The following is a 20,794-nucleotide window of genomic DNA, read 5'->3' as shown; positions in this document are numbered from 1 at the left end:
CACCTCTGGAGCCAATGAAGGCAGTGTCCTGCCCTCTCTTGGCATGGAGGGAAAGGCTACAATCTGTACCTCATTCTTTCCATGCCCTCCAAACGATGGTGACTGGCGTATAAGGTGGTCCAGGTTTCCTCTTAGTATAACCACCAGCCACAGTTTCATAGGATTCCCACTCCCTCCATCTGTCTCAGCACAGTCAACCTCAGTCCTTTCCCCAGGTCTGATCCCTGAAACCCAAGTTCCAGCATCCATCCCCCTCCAGCACTGGCAGACACGCATGTCAGGCTGGGGAGTGCAGGGCAGCGGCACCATCTGTGTAGTTTTCCGTCTGCTGTGGCTGCCACAAATAGGCTGCCATGCTCTCCTCTGAGGCTCAGAAGCTCCCCTTCTGTCCCAGTGAATCTTCCTGATGGTGAGGGGGCTTCTCTAGGTACAGGAACCTTTCCTCTTTCACAGCTGTCTCACAGGGGCACAGCTTCTGACCCAGCTCCTTTTTTTTTTTTTTTTTTTAATGTTTTCTTATACCCAGTTACATGGAGATTTTCTTGGTCTTTTCATAGTCTGAGGTCTTCTTCCAGTGTTCAGTAGATATTCTGTGAGGATCGTTCTACATATAGATGTATTTTTGATATATTTCTGGGAGAAGGTGAGCTTCATGTCCTACTACTCTGCCATCTTGATCACTCTCTAATTCTTTTACCCTGTAAATTACCCCTTTCCTTGTTCTTCAGAGGTTTGAGATGCCAGCCCATGGAAAGTAAAACTAGCTCCAGATTCATAAGCACTGCAAAATAAAATTGGGAATCCTTATGAAAGTATATATGGGGAGAAGTGTGAGACAGTAGCAGGGAGGGGAGGCATGAGTTGGGGGAAGTGATAAGAAATAATGTCTATGAGAATAAAATCATTAGCAAAGCTGTTTAAGTATTTTGTGCTTGCCTTGAGCAAATGAGTTGGTACTAATTTGTATTTAGTTTGTGTGCTCTGATAATACCAATAATAACTTGTGTTTATATAGTGACTTAAATACTTAGAAAGTAAAATGACCGTTCATTTCCCCAAGGAAGCTGGAGAACATCAATATTAAGTAATCTGTTCATGTCCACATTGATGGTAATTAAATAAACCAGGCTCTTATATTTTCTTTATACTAAGTCCTGGTCTTCAGATGCCATGTATTATGTGAAACTTCAGGAGAATTGTATCTATCCTTATAGAAATCTCTAGCTCCCAGTTCATTTTGTTTGGTCAAATGGATTATTAAACCTTAACTGTTAAGAACCTCAATTAGTTCTCTGGCATTCACTGTGCCTTAAAAGAAGTATTTTTTTTTTCTTTTTAATAGTCCTAGTTTGGGAAGGGGGTTGTTATCAGTAGAATTTTAATTCTATTTAGTTTAATTTAACCTATATTTACCCTAAAATAGCTTTTTAATTTTGTTCCCTTTTTTATGCAACTAGTATTGATATTTAGTAAGAAAGTAAAAGAAATAGCACTTGTTTATGTTCATCATGCACTGTCTTTCTGAATGATTTTGTAGACATAATTTAATACTGTATCTCAAATAAGACATTGTCTTATAATTCAATATAAACTCAACAAGATTTTAATAAATTTTAATAAATAATTTAAATAAAATTTTAATAAATGGCATTTTTTATAAATGCCATATATCAGGTATTGTGCTAGGGTACAGAGATACAAAGAAAGAAAACATATTTGCTGTTTGTGTGGGGTTCTTTTCAGTCAAGGAAAAGAGAGATAATGAAGGTAAAGCTAAAATATTACAGATGCTATGATCACAGTATATAATTCATACATTCATTCATTATGGTTTGTCAGGCACAGTTTTAAGTGCTGGGAAATGACACCTAATGACAGTGAATGAAACAGATAAAAATCTCTTCCCTCACAGAGCTGGCATTCTAGTATTCATCCTAAGGATCACAAGGGAAAATCATTTGGGATCATAGAAATGGCTATTAGGAATCTTTGGAACATCAGTTATGTATCAAAATGATTGAGTGAACCTCTGGGAGTAAAGCTACTTTTCAATCTGTAACCTCATATCCTTGAAGTAATGCACAAGGTATGCTGTGGTGGCAGGTTTCTACTCTCAGGGTCCTTTCTGAAACCAACCAGTTCCTAAAGCTGTCAATTTTCTCCACCTGCACCATCATGAAAGATAAATTCATTTAAGGCCAAATAAGGTAGAATGGTACAATTTGTCTCACTTGATTCAGTGGTAATGTCTTCAATTCTGTGGTGTATGTTAGATCAGAAGAGATTTTTCTTTCTTAAATGGAAGACTCTTAAGGATGTCGAACTAGTTTTCTCTGTTGTTCAGTCTTTCAATTCTAATATAATCCAAATGTGCCTTTATCCTTCTTTTTCTTTCCTTGTGCAAAAAGATATCACCTATAGGTTTTCCATGTTAATATTATGATAATTTAATAATTTAAGAGAAACCGTATCTTCATAAATTGTCATTATTAATATTGTTTCTTAAGAGGCTGGATATCCTCAATGAGCAAAAATATCTCTGCTTGCATCCTCAAGTTTTGTTTGAAATCAAACAAGATTACTAATAAATGTGGAACACACGTTGAAAATATCAAATGCCAAAACCCTGTGAACTCCTATAATTGATTTTATTCATATTGTTAATTTTAGTGAACAGAGAGCTACAAAGAAAGCTCTTTCTTTGTAGCCTTCATTAAAACCATTTATTTCTTTACATAGTTGTCATTTTTTATTATATTTTTTACTAGATGTTTTTCTAAAAATATTGAGTCTATTTAGTAAACAATTACTGAGTGTCAGAACTATGCTGGGCTATAATGAAATTGACATATAAAATAATTCATATCAAATAAAGGTGAGAGGAAATAAAGATCACTATGTTAAAGGTTGGTATAAATAATTCTGTGACAGACATATTTTATACTACAGTTATGATTCTAATCTACTTTTCATTTTCTTAGCACATAACCTCTCTACAGTGCTTCTTAAACATTAAGATATAAGGAATAGTCTGAGTAACATGCTGAAATTTTGATTCCTGGGCCCTAGAGAAATCCAGAAGGTCTAGGAATCTGCATTTTCACAAAACCCAGGTGCTTTGGAAGCTGGTGATCCTTACCCTTAGACTTCACTTGGAGAAAGAGTCCCTTTGCAGCCTTTCCTTTTGCAGAGGCTTTCCTAGGCGAAGGTTTCATGAGGTCTCTTTTCAGTTTTCCACCTACTTATCTCAATGCCATGCTCTCAGGATTGTCAGTTGAGATTTACCAGGTTCATTTCAGTATGTTGACTTGAAGTAATCCTCTGTAGTGCAGTGCTGACCTTGTTGGACTCAGCTGTAGCTAGGCTGAGAATGGGTGAGGCAATAGTCAGGGGTGTCAAAAACTGCCTCTAATGGTGGGGCTATCTGGAAGATGATGGAAGGCCCCCCATGGCATGATAAAAGAAAGCTTTTTAAACAAGTTTAAGCACCAGCTAGGAACTGCTTACCTGTAGGGGAGTGCTTTACAAGTATTAATTATTTAACTCTCATTAAAAAAAAAATCTATAAAGCAAGTACTACTATATGTTCATTTCACATAAGGACATTGAGGCAAAATAACCCAGCATCACAAAGCTATTATACTATGTGGTAGAGCAAGGATTTGAACTCAAGTGGTCTGATTCTAGGATTTGGCAGCGTAATTACTATATGATGCAGCCCTTCCCTTAGTCAAAGGAACATTCTTTGATCCTTTGGCTACCACCATTCATATCAGAATAACTTCCAGTAAGTTACACAAACAGATGGAAAAACAAACAAACAAAAATCATCTCAAAAGGAAAACAATATAAACATTACATAGGATAGTTTTTAGTGTATTTTCAGATCAAAGGTGTATTTCAGCTTCAAATTACAGGAATACTCTAGTAAAGCAAAAAGACCCCAGTAGACACACAACATACGGTAACATATTCTCGGAAGAGAAGATAATTCCTTTTACAGTTTTTTTTTTCCTTGAAACACAGGATATTCCATTAAGAGCATGAATTTTTGAGTCAGAAAGATCAGTCTTCTAATTCTTACCTATCACTTACTTGCTTGATGATCTATTGCAGTTTGCTTACCTTAACTCTCAGCTTCTATGAAAAAACATGCCAATACAATGTTTGGTGAATATTAAATGAGATAATTGTGTGAAGTGTCCTGTGTCAAATGGCTTGACAGTGTTAAGAATGTTGCATTATTTCAACAATCAGTTTCTATTTACTGGTGATATTATTATTAGCAGTGGGTTTCTTTGGTGGCTCAGATGGTAAAGAATCTGCTTACAATGCAGGAGACCTGGGTTTGATCCCTAGGTTGGGAAAATCCCCTGGAGAAGGAAATGGCAACCCACTCCATTTCTCTTGCCTGGAGAATCCTATGGACAGAGGAGCCTGGTGGGCTACAGTTCATGGGTTCCCAAAGAGGCAGACATGACTGAGTGACTAACACACAGTAGTAATAAATTTGACACTCTTAGTAGAATGTATTCGAATATTTTTGGTGGAAAGATTTTAAAAGTTGAATTGATGGTAAATCTTCCTTTTGACATCATGATTATAAAATGTTTATATTGTGCCTTTGAGATGCTCTGATCTATGACTGACCTACTTATCTTTACCAGGTGATCAAACCACCACCCCTCAACTGCTAGCCCTGGCCTCACGCCTGCGGGAGAGTGCTGAACTCTTTCAGTCAGATGAGATGCGTCCTGCTAATGACCCCAAGGAAAGAGATCCCATGCGTGTGCGGATGCTGAATGACCTTCTCCAGGACATGGAGAAGAGCTTCCTAGTGCAGCATGCACCCCCAGGGTTTTACAGGTAGGAAGTGTGCTCAAATTTGGTATTTTCATGCCTCTCGATGAAATATTTGTGTTTAACTTTCAGAATTTGATATGTACCTTCTGTGAACATATGACTTTTTTTTTAATGTGAAATAATTATTTTATCTACAATTTGAGGCTCATTCTCCTACCCTCAAAGCAAAGTTCAACTGCGTACATGGTGAATAAAGAAAACTTTAGTTTTCTTTATATCTGTAGATATTGATTTTTTTATAGATATGGATACTGTCTATATCTATGATACTAGTTGGGCTTCCCAGATGACGCTAGTGATAAAGAACCTGCCTGCCAATGCAGGAGACATAAGAGACAAGGGTTTGATCCTTAGGTTGGGAAGATTCGCTGGAGAGAGAATGGCTGCTCACTTCAGTATTCTTGCCTAGAGAATTCCATGGACAGAGGAGCCTGGTGGGCAGTCCATGGGGTTGCAAAGAGTCAGACATGATGGAAGTGACTTAACAGAGCACAGCACGTGATACTAGTTAGCTGTATCATCTAAAAAATGACTAAGAATTTTTACATTAAATTCAATGTGAATCAAATGTGATATAGCTACTGAAAAACTAAATGTGTTGTAGGTTGTATTGGGAGAAATACTGAATCAGTAGATAAGCCTATGTTTTTATCCTTAGTCTATGTTTACAACTTTGTGTTTAATTCTAGAAACTATTTACATTTTAAGAGGGAATTAAATATGTTTAATAACTGACTCAGTGGCATGAATTTGTGCAAAGTCCCAGAGATAACGGAGGACAAAGGAGCTTGGTGTGCTATAGCCCATGGGGTTGCAAAGAGTTGGACATGACTTAGTGGCTGAACAACAACAGCAAAATATTCAGGTGGGAGATGAATTTATAGGAAAGTTGCAACAACCAGATTATGAGACATATTTGGTTAGAGGGCCACAGTAGACTGATTTCTGAAAATATTTTCACAATTTTAACAAATACTTTAATAAAACATTGTCATATTCAATTTAATCTCTTAGAGGATCACACAAGCACATACTTGTTTTTCTGGTTCTCAGAAATAGAAATGAAACAAAGAGGGCAAGTAGAGTTTCAAAAAATAAAACATTTTAATTTTTTTTAAATTGGTAACATTCATTGACTACTTAATATACCTTGGATACTATGTTAAACCCATTCCATGCATTAACTAATTTAATCCTGGCAAAAGGGTCAATGGATCAGATATTCTTAGGGTGTCCATTTTACAGATGAGGAAACTGGGCTCAAAAATGCTAAATGTCATGCTAAATGATTTGCCAAAATAGTAAAGCAGACTTGAGAATATCCTGTCTCTCACTTTACTAATAAAATGTCTTTTTTTTTTAAATTTTACTTTATATTGGAGAATAGTTGATTAACAAAGTGTTAGTTTCAGGTGTACATCAAATTGATTCAATCATATTTCAGTCACATCTTTTCCAAACTCTTTCGCACTTAGGTTGTTAGAGAGTATTGAGCATCATGACCTAGGCTATACAGTTTGTTTTGTAAATAAGTTAATTTGTATCATTTTTTTTAGATCCCACATTTAAGTGATATAATAGATATATGTCCTTGTCTGACATTTCAGTGAGTATGATAATCTCCAGGTACATCCATGTTGCTACAAATGGCATTATTTCATTCTTTTTAATGGCTAAGAAATATTCTATTGTACTTATGAATCACATCTTCTTTTTCTATTACTCTGTCAATGGACATTTAGGAGGCTTCCATGTCTTGGCTATTGTAAACAACACTGCAATGAACATGGGGTGCATGTATCCTTTCAAATCATGGTTTCTTCCAGATATATATGTTCAGGAGTGGGACTGCTGGATCATATGCTGGATCTATTTTCAGTTTCTTAAGGAACCTTCATATGGTTCTCTATAGTGTCTGAACCAATTTTCATTCCCACCAAGAGTGCAGGAGGGCTCCCTTTTCTCCACATCTTCTACAGCATCGACTGCTTGTAGATGTTTTGATGATGGCCATCTGACCCATGTGAGGTGATATCTCATTGTAGTTTTGATCTGCAGATCTCATTATAGTTTTGATTTGTATTTTTTTTATTATTTCATTTTATTTTTTTTAATTTTACAATATTGTATTGGTTTTGCCACATATCAACATGAATCCACCACAGGTATACACGTGTTCCCCATCCTGAACCCTCCTCCCTCCTCCCTCCCCATGCCATCCCTCTGGGTCGTCCCAGTGCACCAGCCCCAAGCACCCAGTATCGTTCATCAAACCTGGACTGGCGACTCATTTCATATATGATATTATACATGTTTCAATGCCATTCTCCCAAATCATCCCACCCTCTCCCTCTCCCACAGAGTCCAAAAGACTGTTCTATACATCAGTGTCTCTTTTGCTGTCTCGTATGGAGAAGGCAATGGCACCCCACTCCAGTACTCTTGCCTGGAAAATCCCATGGACAGAGGAGCCTGGTAGGCTGCAGTCCATGGGGTCTCTAGGAGTTGGACACGACTGAGTGACTTCACTTTCACTTTTCACTTTCATGCTTTGGAGAAGGAAATGGCAACCCACTCCAGTGTTCTTGCCTGGAGAATCCCAGGGACGGGGGAGCCTGGTGGGCTGCCATCTATGGGGTCGCACAGAGTCGGACACGACTGAAGTGACTTAGCTTAGCTTAGCTTAGCTTATACAGGGTTATTGTTACCATCTTTCTAAATTCCATATATATGCGTTAGTATACTGTATTGGTGTTTTTCTTTCTGGCTTACTTCACTCTGTATAATAGGCTCCAGTTTCATCCACCTCATTAGAACTGATTCAAATGTATTCTTTTTAATGGCTGAGTAATACTCCATTGTGTATATGTACCACAGCTTTCTTATCCACTCATCTGCTGATGAACATCTAGGTTGCTTCCATGTCCTGGCTATTATAAACAGTGCTGCGATGAACATTGGAGTACACATGTCTCTTTCAATTCTGATTTGTGGATAAATTGAAAAAGCCCTGCAACCCTGGGATCCCACTTGATCATGGTGTGTAACAATTTTAACATATTGTTGGATTCAGTTTGCTAGTATTTTGTTGAGGATTTTTACATGTATATTCATCAGGGATATTAACCTGTACTTTTCTGTGGCATCTTTGTCTGGCTTTGGTATCAGAGTGATGGTAGCCTCACAAAATGTGTTTGGAAGTGTTCCTTCCTCTGAAATATTGTGAAATACGTCAGAAAATTAGGTGTTAGCTTCAGAAGGATAGGTGCTAACTCTCATCTAAGTGTTTGGCAGGACTTACCTGTGAAGCCCTCTGATCCTGGACTTTTGTTTCTTGGGAGATTTTTTTTTTTTTTTGTAATGTTCCCTGAACTCTATTATGATAACTTCTTTACAAATGTTTATCCCCGAACTTTCTCCTTGAAACACATTAGTTATGAGTATAAAAACATACATTTATACCAAGTTCAGTTGTGGGGCTTTTGGTTTTGAGCTGTTGTTGCTGTTCAGTCACTGCAAGTTGTATCACTCTCTGCAACCCCACAGACTGCAGCATATCAGGCCTCCCTGTCCTTCACCTTCTCCCAGAGTCTGCCTAAGTTCACATCCATTGAATTGGTGATGCCATCCAACCATCTCATCCTCAGTCACCTGTTCTCTTTCTGCCTTCAATCTTTCCAAGCATCAGGGTCTTTTCCAGTGAATCAGCTCTTCACATCAGGTGGCCAAAGTATTGGAGCTTCAGCTTTAGCATCAAACATTCCAATGAATATTCAGGGTTGATTTCCTTTAGGATTGACTGATTTGATCTCCTTGCAGTCTTAGGGACTCTCAAGAATCTTCTCCAGCACCAGAGTTTGAAGGCATCAATTCTTTGGTGCTCTGCTTTCCTTATGATCCAACTCTCACATCTGTACATGACTACTGGAAAGACCAAGGCCTTGGCTATATGGACCTTTGTTGGCACAGTGATTTTTTTTTTGCTTTTTAATATGCTGTCTAGGTTTGTCATAGCTTTTCTTCCCAGGAGCAGGTATCTTTTAATTTCATGGCTGTAGTCATTTTCTACAGTGATTTTAGAGCCCAAAAGAGGAAATACGTTACTGCTTCCACCTTTTCCCCTTCTGTTTGCCATGAAGTGATAGGCTGGATGCCATGATCTTAGTTTGTTTTTCTTTTTAATACTGAGTTTTAAGCCAATGTTTTCACTCATCTTTTACCCTCATCAAGGGGCTCCTAGTTCCCCTTTGTTTTTTGCCATTAAACTGGTATTATCTGCATATCTGAGGTTGTTGATATTTCTCCCAGCAATCTTGATTCCAAATTGTAACTCATCCATCCTGGCATTTCCCATGATGTGCTCCCATAAGTTCAATAAACAAGGTGACAATGAACAGCCTTGTCATACTCCTTTCTCAATTTTGAACCAATCAGTTGTTCTAAATACAGTTCTAACTGTTGCTTCTTGATTCATATACAGGATTCTCAGGAGACATGTAAGACGATCTGGTATTCCCATCTTTGAGCTGTACATTATATAATTTAGAATCAGTGACTCTTTGCTTGTAATAAAATGCTAGCAAGTTGATCTTTAAAATTTTTGGCATCTTGAAATTGAAAATGGACTAATTGTGTCTACCTGGACCTCAAGGGAAAAAGCAGAAGAAACGCTGGTGCTTGTTTCAGTTTTTTCACAGTACAGTATATACTCCTGTGTACACTCCAGTACTCATCTGCTGTACAGTCCAAGTACACATCTGGAGCACATCTGTATCACCTGTACATTGTATACAGTCCCATGTACAGTAGTGTACAGCCAGTGTACATCATGTACAGTCCATGCACATCCAATGTATACTGTATACAGTCAGTGTATAGTACAGTGTACAGCCAGTGTACATTGTGCATTCTAGTGTACAGTCCAGTAAACACTCCAGTGCACATCTGTACAGTCCAAGTGCACAGTTGGACACAGCTAGAACACATCTGGAACACATCTGGAGAATCAGATATACAGGCCAAGTGCACAGCGGGAACACAGCTGGAAAATATCTGGAGCATAGCTGGACACATTTGGAGAATGATATTCAGGCCAAATGCATAGCTGGGTGCATCTGGGACACATGTGGGCACATCTGGTGTCCAGTCCACCATATGTCCAGTGTACAGTTGAGTGTACACCAGTGTACAGTGCTGTATACTCCAGTGTATGGCCAGTGTACACAGTGCAGTGTAGTGTGCAGTGTACACTCCAGTGTACATCCAGTGTACATTCCACTGTATGTTCAATGTACGGTGCAATGTATGGCCAGTACATGTCCAGTGTCTGTCTCTTCTCCAGGTCCATAAAATCCTATGAATGGCTTTAGAGTCATTCTTAGAAGAAATGGCAAGGAAACAGATAGTCAATATATTCAAAGAAGGAAGGATAAAAGGAATAAAATTTAAGTGAACTGAAAACTGGATTGCTTGACACTGAATTCGGGTCAGTAATGTGCCAGAGCTCTCTTGTTCTGGCTCCCACAAGCAACATTAAAAATATCAGGAACTTTGCCAGCTGATTGTCAAGCCCTTTGTAGCTTGAAATTAGCAAGCATTATACATCAGGACTTTTGGTTATCAGGAAGTCTATGTTTGAGTGGACAATTGATATCCCTGATTATGGTACAGTCAGTCCAAGCTCATGTCCATGCAACAGGTGATGCCACTGAAACTCTTGCATGCCAGTGTCTGGCAGTTCATGTCCTAAATATTTCCCTGGTGTGTTCCTTTTCTCTCATCCTGCCATCTCTGTCTTAGTTCCTATCTTGATGGTCTCTGTCCTAGATGACTGCTGTTGCCTCCTGGCCAACTCCACCACTGGAACAATATTATTTTTAAATCTACCATTAGAAGGACTTCCCTGGAGGTCCAGTGGCTAAGACTTCACACTCCCACTGCAGGTGTGCAGGTTCGACTCCTGGTCAGGAAACTAAGATCCTACATGCTTCAATGTGTCTCATGATTTCCTAAAGTTCATCATGGTGGACTGGGCTCCCCTGGGATGCATGGAGCCTCTGCGGCTCATTCTGCATCTTGTTCCTGGGTAGCAGGAGCAGAAGCTGTCACTGGGCCATTGGGTCACCATGAGCACAAGTGGGGAGGCTCGTTAATCTACTCTTTGCCTCTCAGTTGCCATGAACAGAGAGCAGTGATACTCTAATGTGTGCTTCCTGATTTCTGAGGCCTCAGAACCATATCCAGTTTTTCCTGCCTGACGCTCTCAGAGGTTCTTCAGGATTGTTGTAGACTGAGGTCCCAAAACCTGTCTGTGCTATACTGGAGTTCCTTATACCTCTAGGAGCTCCACTAGCTTCCCACGGTAACTAAAGGAGAAAACTGGCAATATAAGATCTCTACCTTCAAGGAGTTTAATTCAAGAGGTAAAATATATAAATCATAATAAATTTCCAGAATACTTATTCAAAGTACTCAATGAATGCTACAGGTAAGGTGTGCTGTTGGGATTCACAGAAGAGAGAAATTACCTTGTGGCAGTCAGAAACTTTACAGAGGAAGGGAAAAATTTATCTGGTCTTCAAGGAATGGTAGGATACCCAGTAAATTTGGGAGTGCTATAGACTGAATGTTTGTGTCCTCCCAAAATTTGTATGTTGAGACCTATGATAATGTTTGGAGATGGGGTTTTTAGGAGATAATTAGGTCATGAGGACACTCATAAGTGGGATTAGCATCCTTACAAAAGAAACCTCCTTCACTCATACTGCTATGTGAAAAGTCATCTATAGTTCACAAAGCAACCCCTAACCAGACATGGAATCTGCCGGCACCTTGATCTTGGACTTCTCAGCCTCCAGAACTGCGGGAAATAATATTTGTGGTGTTTATAACTCACTCAGTATATAGTGTTCTGTTGTAGCAGTCCAAACTAACTAACACAGGGAGCATTACCAGGGAAGGATAACGTGAATAGAGAGACACAAAGGAGAAGTTATGTGTGGTGTGCTGGGGAGTGAAGCACAGAAAGTGGAGTCTTCTGAATTGTTATTGGGTTCATGATTATGGAAAGGTAGGAAGGAACCAAGTGATAGAGTTCCATGCATGCTCTGTTGAGAGCTTTGGGCTTGATTTTTTTACACAAAAGACGCTATTAACAAACCTGTGTTAACTTATCTGGTCTTCCAAATAAGCTGCCCGGGAGCTGGGAAGTCAGGGAAACAGTGGATTTAAGAAATGCATGAAATGGTGAGAATATGATTTGGCATGTTGTTGTCAGGAATGAAAAGCAAATCCAATTTGGGAGATGGTTTTAAGGAAGAATGGGAAAATTTAACCAACTAGTGGCTGTGGGAATTTTATTTTAGGGTTCACATGGAGCTAGGCAGATGAACCAGGATTGAGTAGTAAAAAGAGTCTCCTCTCTGCCCATTTCTCCAGCCAGTTAGTTAAGACACTCAGTATCTTTGCTCTCCATGTAATTGTATGGAAATCTGTTAAGAAAAGTAACTTCCAAAGTCCTTTTCCTCTAAAAATCTGATTTAATGCACATTCACTGCATTAACCCTCCCAAACTCTACAGTCAAGGGGAATCCTACTAATCCTGGGGAAGAGATGTAAGAAAGAGCACAACGATAGACTGTAGTGGTGTAATGAAAAGGTGCTGAGAGCTCCAGAGCTACTGAGATTGGTCGGCAAAGGGGAGCAGACACAATGATGCATATGATCAGGGACTATCTAAGGAAAGTGTGTTGAAACTACAAAACATTGCAAAAATACTACTACCATCAAAATTCAGCAATTCAAGACCTAACTTGTTGCCCCTGAGTAGGGAGGAGATAATGTATTTTCTTAAGAATTCTGAATCTCCTCTCTCCCTCCTTCTTTTATTATAGTTCTAATATGAACTGCTTTCCTGCTCCAGGGAACTGGCATATCTGCAGATGATATATTGTGGAATCTGTGTTTTGTTGTTGGATTCCTTTTAGCTCCCTATAGTTCTCAGCAAAGGTGGACTAAGCAGTATGATCCAGTAATCTATTCATTCTCCAATAAAATATATAGTTATTAAAAATAGAGCAGTTTTATGTTTAGAGGACAATTGAGCAGAAAGGACAGAGTTCTCATACAATCCTTCATAGGCAAAAACAGTTCCCTCAGCTCCCAACACATAGTTCCCTATTATTAACATCTTATAGCAGTATAGTACAATTGTCACAGTTGATGAGCCAATGTTGATGTATTATTAACTAAAGTTCATAGTTTATATTAGGATTCATTTTTGTTTGTTCTTTACATTCTATGGATTTTGACAAATGTTTAATGGCACAGAGCCACCATTTCAGTATCATACAGAATAGTTTCTTTGCCCTAAAAAAATCTGTGTTCCACCTATCCCTCCCTCCACCTCTGACCATCACTGATCTTTTTACTGTCTCCAAGTCATATAGTTAGAATCATACAGCATGTAACCTTCTCATTTAGGCCTCCTCACTAAGCTGTATGAATTTGTTTCTTCCATATTAATTTCTCTTTATCACTGAACAATATTCCATTGACAGATGTGCTAGTTTATTTATCCATACACCAATTGGAGGACATTTTAGTTGCTTTCAAATTTTCACAGTTATAAACTAAGCTGTAATGTATATCTGTGGGCAGGTTCTTGTGCAGATGTACATTTTCAACTCATTTGGGTAAATACAAAGAAGCACAACCGCTGGATCATAAGATAAGCCTATGTATAGTTTGGCAAGAAACTGCCAAACTGCCTTCCACACTGGCTGTACCATTTTGCATTCCCACTGGCAATAAGGATGACTTTTGGTTGCTCCACTTCCTCATTAGCATTTGCTGTTGTCAGTATTGTGAAGTTCATTCATTTCAAGAGATGGGTAATGTTATCCCATTGTGTTCAACTGAAATTCTCTAATGACATATGATGCTGAGCATCATTTTATATATTTACTTTCTATCTGTATACCTTCTTCAGTGAGGTGTTTATTCATATCTTTTCCCTATCTCTTGACTTATATGTTTCCTTACTGTTGAGTTTTTAAGATTTCTTTTTATATTTTAGATGCCAAAACTTTATCAGGTATGAATGCTGCAAATATTTTTTTAAGAGTGACTGTTGCAGAGCAGAAGTTTTAAATTTTAATGAAATCTAATGTATCAATTTTTTTTCATTGATTATTCTTTTGGTATTATATCTAACAGCCCGTCATCAAACCCAGGGTCAGACCTAGATTTTTCTCCTATGTTGTCTTCTAGGTATTTTATTGTTTGGTGTTTTATATTTAAATGGACCTATATTTAAAGTGACCTAAATGGATTAGGTCACTAATCCATTTCCAATTAATTTTTGTGAAAGATATAAGGTCACTGTCTAGATTCATTATTTTTGCACGTGGATATCTTGTGCCAGCACTATTTGTAGAAAAAAAAACTATTCTTTCCCATTGAATTGCCTTTCTTCTTTTGCCATACAATTTTGGATTATCTCTTGGGTAAAGACATAGGAGTGAAATTGCTAATCCTATGATGAAACAGGAAGGCTCAAGAGGGGTGAAATTCCCTTCCCCGAGTTGCAATAATATCACAGTACTTACCCTTTGACAAAATCTTGCACCCTGACAAACTTTTCGGTCTGGAGATTGGGGCTTTTTGATAGAGAAGATTCTGGAGGCTTTCCTGATATTTAACTTTTTCCTGCCACAACCATCAGGGGATTTTTCTCAACTTCTTACATGATTTAGAATACCTCTACTGGAGATGGAGACAAGATGATGGGGTAGAAAGACAAGGGACTCACCTCATTTTTATGGAAACAGGAGAATAACTAACTGCTGAACAACCATCAGGAAAATAAAGGTTGGAACCTACCAAAAAGATATCCTATATTCAACAACAGGCAGCCATATCAAGTCGGTAGGAGAGGAGTAACTGCAATAAAATCAGATCTCATACTCACCAGGTGGGTGATGAACAAACTGGAAAATACTTATACCACAGAAGTTCTCCCACAGAAGTGAAAGTTCTGAGCTCCGTGTCAGGTTCCGTGGCTTAGGGTCTGGCAATGGGAAAAGAAGCCCCCAGAGAATTTGGCTTTAAATACCAGTGGCATTTGATCACAGGAACTCCACAGGACTGGGGGAAGCAGAAACTCCTCTTTTGGAGGGTCCACACAAAGTCTCATGCACATAAGAATCCAGGGAAAAAGAAGTAACCTCATATGAGCATGGGCCAGACCTACCTGCTAGTACTGGAGGATCTCCTGCAGAGGCACAGGGTGTTAAATCTCACCAACTTTGCATTATAGGGGTCCCAAAGGAGAAAGGACCTGAGAAAATATTTGAAGAGATTATAACTGAAAAGTCCCCAGCATGGGATGGGAAATAGTCAACTAAATCCAGGAAGCACAGAGTCCCAGCCAGGATAAATACAAGAAGGAACATGCCTAGATGCACAGTAATCAAACTGGCAAAAACTAAACGCAGGGCTACTGCCTTAGCCCCCATGGGGCTGACCAACATCCAACAGCTGGTCAACAAGGATCAGTAGTGGGACAACCGGGCACTGGGCATGTCATCCAGCTATGTAGAATGGCTGAAGGGCATGTCCCTGCTACTTAGGACCTGGCAAAATGTAGTCCACTGGAGAAAGGAAAGGCAAACCAATTCACAATTCTTGCCTTGAGAACCCCTTGTACAGTATGAAAAGGCAAAAAGATATGACACTGAAAAAAGAACCTCCTCTCCCTGCCCAGGTCAGTAGGTATCTGATATGCTACAGAGGAAGAGCAGAGAAATAACTTCAGAAAGAATGAAAAGGCTGAGCCAAAGCAGAAAGGATGCCCACTTGTGAATATGTCTGGTGGTGAAAGTACAGTTTGATACTGTAAAGAACAGTATTGTATAGGAACCTGGAATGTTAGGTCCATGAATCAAGCTAAACTGGATTGTGGTCAAACAGATAGCAAGAGTGAACGTTGATATTTTAGGAATCAGTAAACTAAAATGGACAGGAATGGGTGAGTTTAATTCAGAAGACCATTATATACACTACTGTGGGAAAGAATCCCTTAGAAGGAATGGAGTAGCCCTCGTAGTCAATGGAAGAGTCTGAAATACAGTACTTGGGTGCAATCTGAAAAATGACAGAATGATCTCTGTTCATTTCCAAGGCAAACCATTCAATATCACAGTAATCCAAGTCTATACCTCAACCACTAATGCCAAAGAAGCTAAAGTTGAATGATTCCATAAAGACTTACAAGACCACCTAGAATTAACACCAAAACAAATATGTCTTTTTCATTTTAGGGGATTGAAATACAAAAGAAGGGAGTTAAGAGATACTTGGAGTAACAGGAAATGTTGACCTTGGAGTACAAAATGAAGCAGGGCAAAGGCTAACAGATTTTTGCCAAGAGAGTGCACTGGTCATAGCAATCATCCTCTTCCAACAACACAAGAGAAGACTCTACACATAGACGTCACCAGATGGTCAATATCAGAATCAGACTGATTACATGTTTTGCAGCTAAGAATGAAGAAGCCCTCTACAGTCAGCAAAAACAAGACTTGGAGCTGACTCACATCATCTGCTTCTTATTGCAAAATTCAGGCTCAAATTGAAGAAAGTAGGGAAAACCACTAGTCCATCAGGTATGACCTGAATCAAATCCCATATGATTATACAGTGGAAGTGACAAATTGATTCAAGGGACTAGATCTGGTAGACAGAGTGCCTGAAGAACTATGGACAGAGGTACATACCATTGTACAGGAGGCAGTGACTAAAATCCTACCCAAGAAAAAGAAATGCAAGAAAGCAAAGTGGTTTTCTAGGAGGCCTTTCAAATATCCAAGAAAATAAGAGAAGTGAAAGGCAAAGGTGAAAAGGAACTACATAACCAATTGAATGCAAAATTCCAAAGAATGGTAAGGAGAGATAACAAAGGCTTCTTAAGTGAACAATGCAAAGAAATAGAAGAAAACAATAGAATGGGAAAGATTAGAGATCACTTTAAGAAAATTAGAGATGCTAAGGGAACATTTCATGCAAAGATGGGCACAAAAAAGAACAGAAGCTGTGTGGACCTAACAAGCAGAAGAGATTAAGAAGAGGTGGCAAGAATACACAGAAGAACTGTACTAAAAAAGGTCTTAATGACCCACATAACCATGATGGTGTGATCATTCACCTAGAGCCAGACATCCTGGAATGTGAAGTCAGATAGGCCTTAGGAAGCATCACTATGAACAAAGCTAGTGGTGGTGATGGAATTCCAGTTGAGCTATTTCAAATCCTAAAAGATGATGCTGTGAAAGTGCTGCACTCAATATGCCAGCAAATTTGGAAAACTCAGCAGTGGCCACTGAACTGGAAAAAGACAGTTTTCATTCCAATCTCAAAGAGGGGCAATTCCAATGAATGTCCAAAGTACCACACAAATGTACTCATTTCATATGCTAGCAAGCAAATGCTCAGAATCCTTCAGGTTAGACTTCAACAATATGTGAACCAAGAACTTTCAGATGTACAGTCTGTGTTTAGAAAAGGCAGAAGAACCAGAGATCAAATTGCCAACACCCATTGGATCAGAGAAAAAGCAAGAGAATTAAAAAAAAAAAAAAAAAAGACCCACTTCTTCTTCACTGACTATGCTAAAGCCTTTGACTGTGTGGATCACAACAAACTGGAAAATTCTTCAAGAGATGAGAATACCAGATCACTTTACCTGTCTCCTGAGAAACCTGTATGCAGGTCAAGAAGCAACAGTTAGAACCATATGTGGAACGACAGACTGGTTCAAAATTTGGATAGCAGTATGTCAAGGCTGTATTTTGTCACCTTGCTTATTTAACTTCTATGCAGAGTACATCATGAGAAATGCAGGGCTGGATGATGCACAAGCAGGAATCAAGATTGCCAGGAGAAATATCAATAACCTCAGATATGCAGATGATACCACCCTAATGGCAGAAAGTGAAGAGGAACAGTAGAAACTCTTGATGAAAGTGAAAGAGGAGAGTGAAAAAGCTGGCTTAAAACTCAACATTCAAAAAACTAAGATCATGGCATCTGGTCCCATCACTTCAAATAGAGGGGAAAATAGAAGGGGAAAAGTGGAAACATTGACTAATTTTATTTTGGGGGCTCCAAAATCACAGTGGAGGGTGACTAAAGCCATGAAAAAAAGACACTTGCTTCTTGGAAAAAAGGTATGACAAACCTAGGCAGAGTATTAGAGAGCAGAAGCATCACTTAGTCAAAGCTATGGTTTTTCCAGTAGTCATGTATGGATATGAGAGTTGGACTATAAAGAAAGCTGGGCATCGAAGAGTTGATGCTTTTGAACTGTGGTGTTGGAGAAAACTCTTGAGAGTCCCTTGGACTGCAAAGAGATCCAACCAGTCAATCCTAAAGGAAATCAGTCCTGAATATTCATTGGAAGGACTGATGCTGAAGCTGAAACTCCAATACTTTGGCCACGTGATGTGAAGAACTGACTCATTTGAAAAGACCCCGATGCTGGGAAAGATTGAGGAGGAGAAGGGGACGACAGAGGATGAGATGGTTGGATGGCATCACCAACTCAATGGACATGAGTTTGGGTAAACTCTGGGAGTTGGTGATGGACAGGGAGGCCTGGCATGCTGCAGTCCATGGGGTCACAAAGAGTTAAACACGATAGAGTGACTTAACTGAGTAAACATTGCTCCCAGCAAAAATATGATTGGCAAACATTTTCTATTAATTGGCAATTCCAATATATGAGTACAAAATATATCATCATGACCTTACATTCCATTATCCCAATTCATACACTGGATAAATCATCTGCATAAAATTCCGTGTGTAGTCTTTCTACACACTTAAGGAGACAGCACTTAAGTAGTAAAGTTACTAAAGGTTTCCCTCTCTCCCTCCCCATTATGTGTTACATACACACACACACACACACACACACACACACACACACAGACATACACACACACACTCTTGACTGCACTACTAATAGGGATTAGGTGGTATTATCAGGTTATTTTACGAAAGGATAGGAAATTTGGTGTTGCTCTGGTGAGGAGAAGCAGAGATCCCCCACTGCATTTGTACTGCACTAGTTTTGATTTGAGGGTATAGGGAACTGAGAAGGAAGCCAACAGGAGCCAGTGTTCAATGCTGGCTGCTAAACAGAAATAGGATTAGGAAAGTGAACATCCTCAAGCACCACCATTCAAAATAAATTAAAGGCTAATTATTACCTTTAAAGCAAAACTATTGGTTTGCTGCAGTATTGTCCTATTGTTCTTTCTAAATACATGGTATTTCAGTTACACCCTGGTGAAGTAATCCGTTGCTGTTCAGTTGCTAAGTCATGTCCCACTCTTTGCAACCCCCTGGATTATAGCCCACCAGGCTCCTCTGTCCATAGGGTTTTTCCAGTATAGAATACTGGAGTGGGTTGTCATTTCCTTCTCCAGAGGATCCTCCCACACCAGGGATTGAACGTGTGTCTCCTGCATTGGCAGGTGGATTCTTTATCACTGAGGCACCTGGGAAGCCCCTATATAGTCTCTTAGGAGCTATCTAAGCAACTACCTTTATAATAATGCTTTAAGAAGATGCCTCTGAGTTCCAAACAATGGTTTTAATCAGGAGTTTTGGGAACGCACCCATTTGAAATTTGAATGCCAGCCTGTGCATGTGTGTAGGTCTCTGGCTTTGTGTCCTTCTGAAAGCAGCTTCATAATAAAAGAAATCCTTTCCAAGCTAGCCAGAATGGTCTTGTAGAAAGTTCAGAGGACAGTTTCAAGTCAATCCATGCCAAGATAATTTTTGTTAGCATCCTTGAAAGCAGGAAAACAGCAATGTAAATGTCAAGATGCTTCTGTCTTGAGCCAAGAATAAACAGAGCAATCAATCCATTAAAAGTACTTTTCAAACACATAAGCTCCCAAAACTTTGCTTTTGAAAGATAGTAGAACTGGCCTACACTTAGGCAATCAATGACAGTAGACAAAACTATTAAAACACAGTTTTCCAGGGACTCTATGATCAGGTTTTCAGCTACATGCTCCAGACATACATTTGATTTTAGGAATTTTAAGACACCGAGACCCAACCCCATCCGCCCTCAAATATTTCAGGATAACAGTGATCTCATTACACAGTTTTCATGGTGTTTTAATTAGAGTTATATAAGTACTAACAGAACCTCATGTTCAGTGTTTGATTGGGATAATAACCACTTTGTTCCAGTTGTACTTTTTCTTTCAGCAAGGTGTGGGTGGTATGAATGGAGCTAAAATCCCACTATTGTTTCTCTTGTCATTAATTCTATCAGCAATTCCTCTGATTTTTTTAGACTATGAGAAAAATAACTAGTGATTAAGAATTACCATAATGCTTTTAAAATATTTATAATAGCAGCTACTTGCACACAGAATCTATATATCAATACACTTTTATAATCTACACAATGTAAAATTACCAAAAGAGGGTTGAAGACCTGATCATTATATACATCCCCTTTTACCCTTTCATGAATAAATATATGTAATAGTTGGTAATTATGTATCCTTTTCATATTTTTAAAGTTTCTGCTGAAAAGAGTAAAAAAATTTAAAAAAGACTCCCACATTTTAAAAGAACCAAATTAACATACTGAAATGACAGTCTTTTTTTTACCCCCCAATAACTCATTTTGTTATTATTAAAACAAAAAGCGTATCCCATTGTGACAGATAATGTTCACTACAATTTGATTAGCCATTGAACATTGCTTAAAAAATTTCAATTGACAATGACTACGTTATCAGGCTAATTAGTCTGAGATCCAGCCTGTTAGTTTCAAAATAGAAATCTATGTGTGCTCAACTGTTGGGATTTTTATATAAATATCTCTTTCAGGTTTGAGATTTTA

The 20,794-nt window shown here is 38.7% G+C and overlaps 1 protein-coding gene across 8 annotated transcripts in view; it reads left to right on the top strand.

Annotated features, from left to right (window-relative positions):
* The window catches only part of NAALADL2 (N-acetylated alpha-linked acidic dipeptidase like 2), a 1,562,846-nt gene that overhangs the window by 1,486,967 nt on the left and 55,085 nt on the right, over positions 1 to 20,794 (top strand). For all 8 annotated transcript variants that reach the window (XM_024995414.2, XM_059888525.1, XM_059888521.1 and 5 more), the window contains one exon: positions 4,668 to 4,866. In XM_024995414.2, the coding sequence (XP_024851182.1) occupies positions 4,668 to 4,866 (199 nt within the window). The remainder of the gene's footprint in view (positions 1 to 4,667; positions 4,867 to 20,794) is intronic.

This window comes from Bos taurus, chromosome 1 (assembly GCF_002263795.3).
Source record: "Bos taurus isolate L1 Dominette 01449 registration number 42190680 breed Hereford chromosome 1, ARS-UCD2.0, whole genome shotgun sequence".
In the NCBI taxonomy this organism is placed as follows: domain Eukaryota; kingdom Metazoa; phylum Chordata; class Mammalia; order Artiodactyla; family Bovidae; genus Bos; species Bos taurus.
The sequence above is the reverse complement of the archived record's forward strand: the minus strand, read 5'-3'. Positions and strand labels throughout refer to the sequence as shown.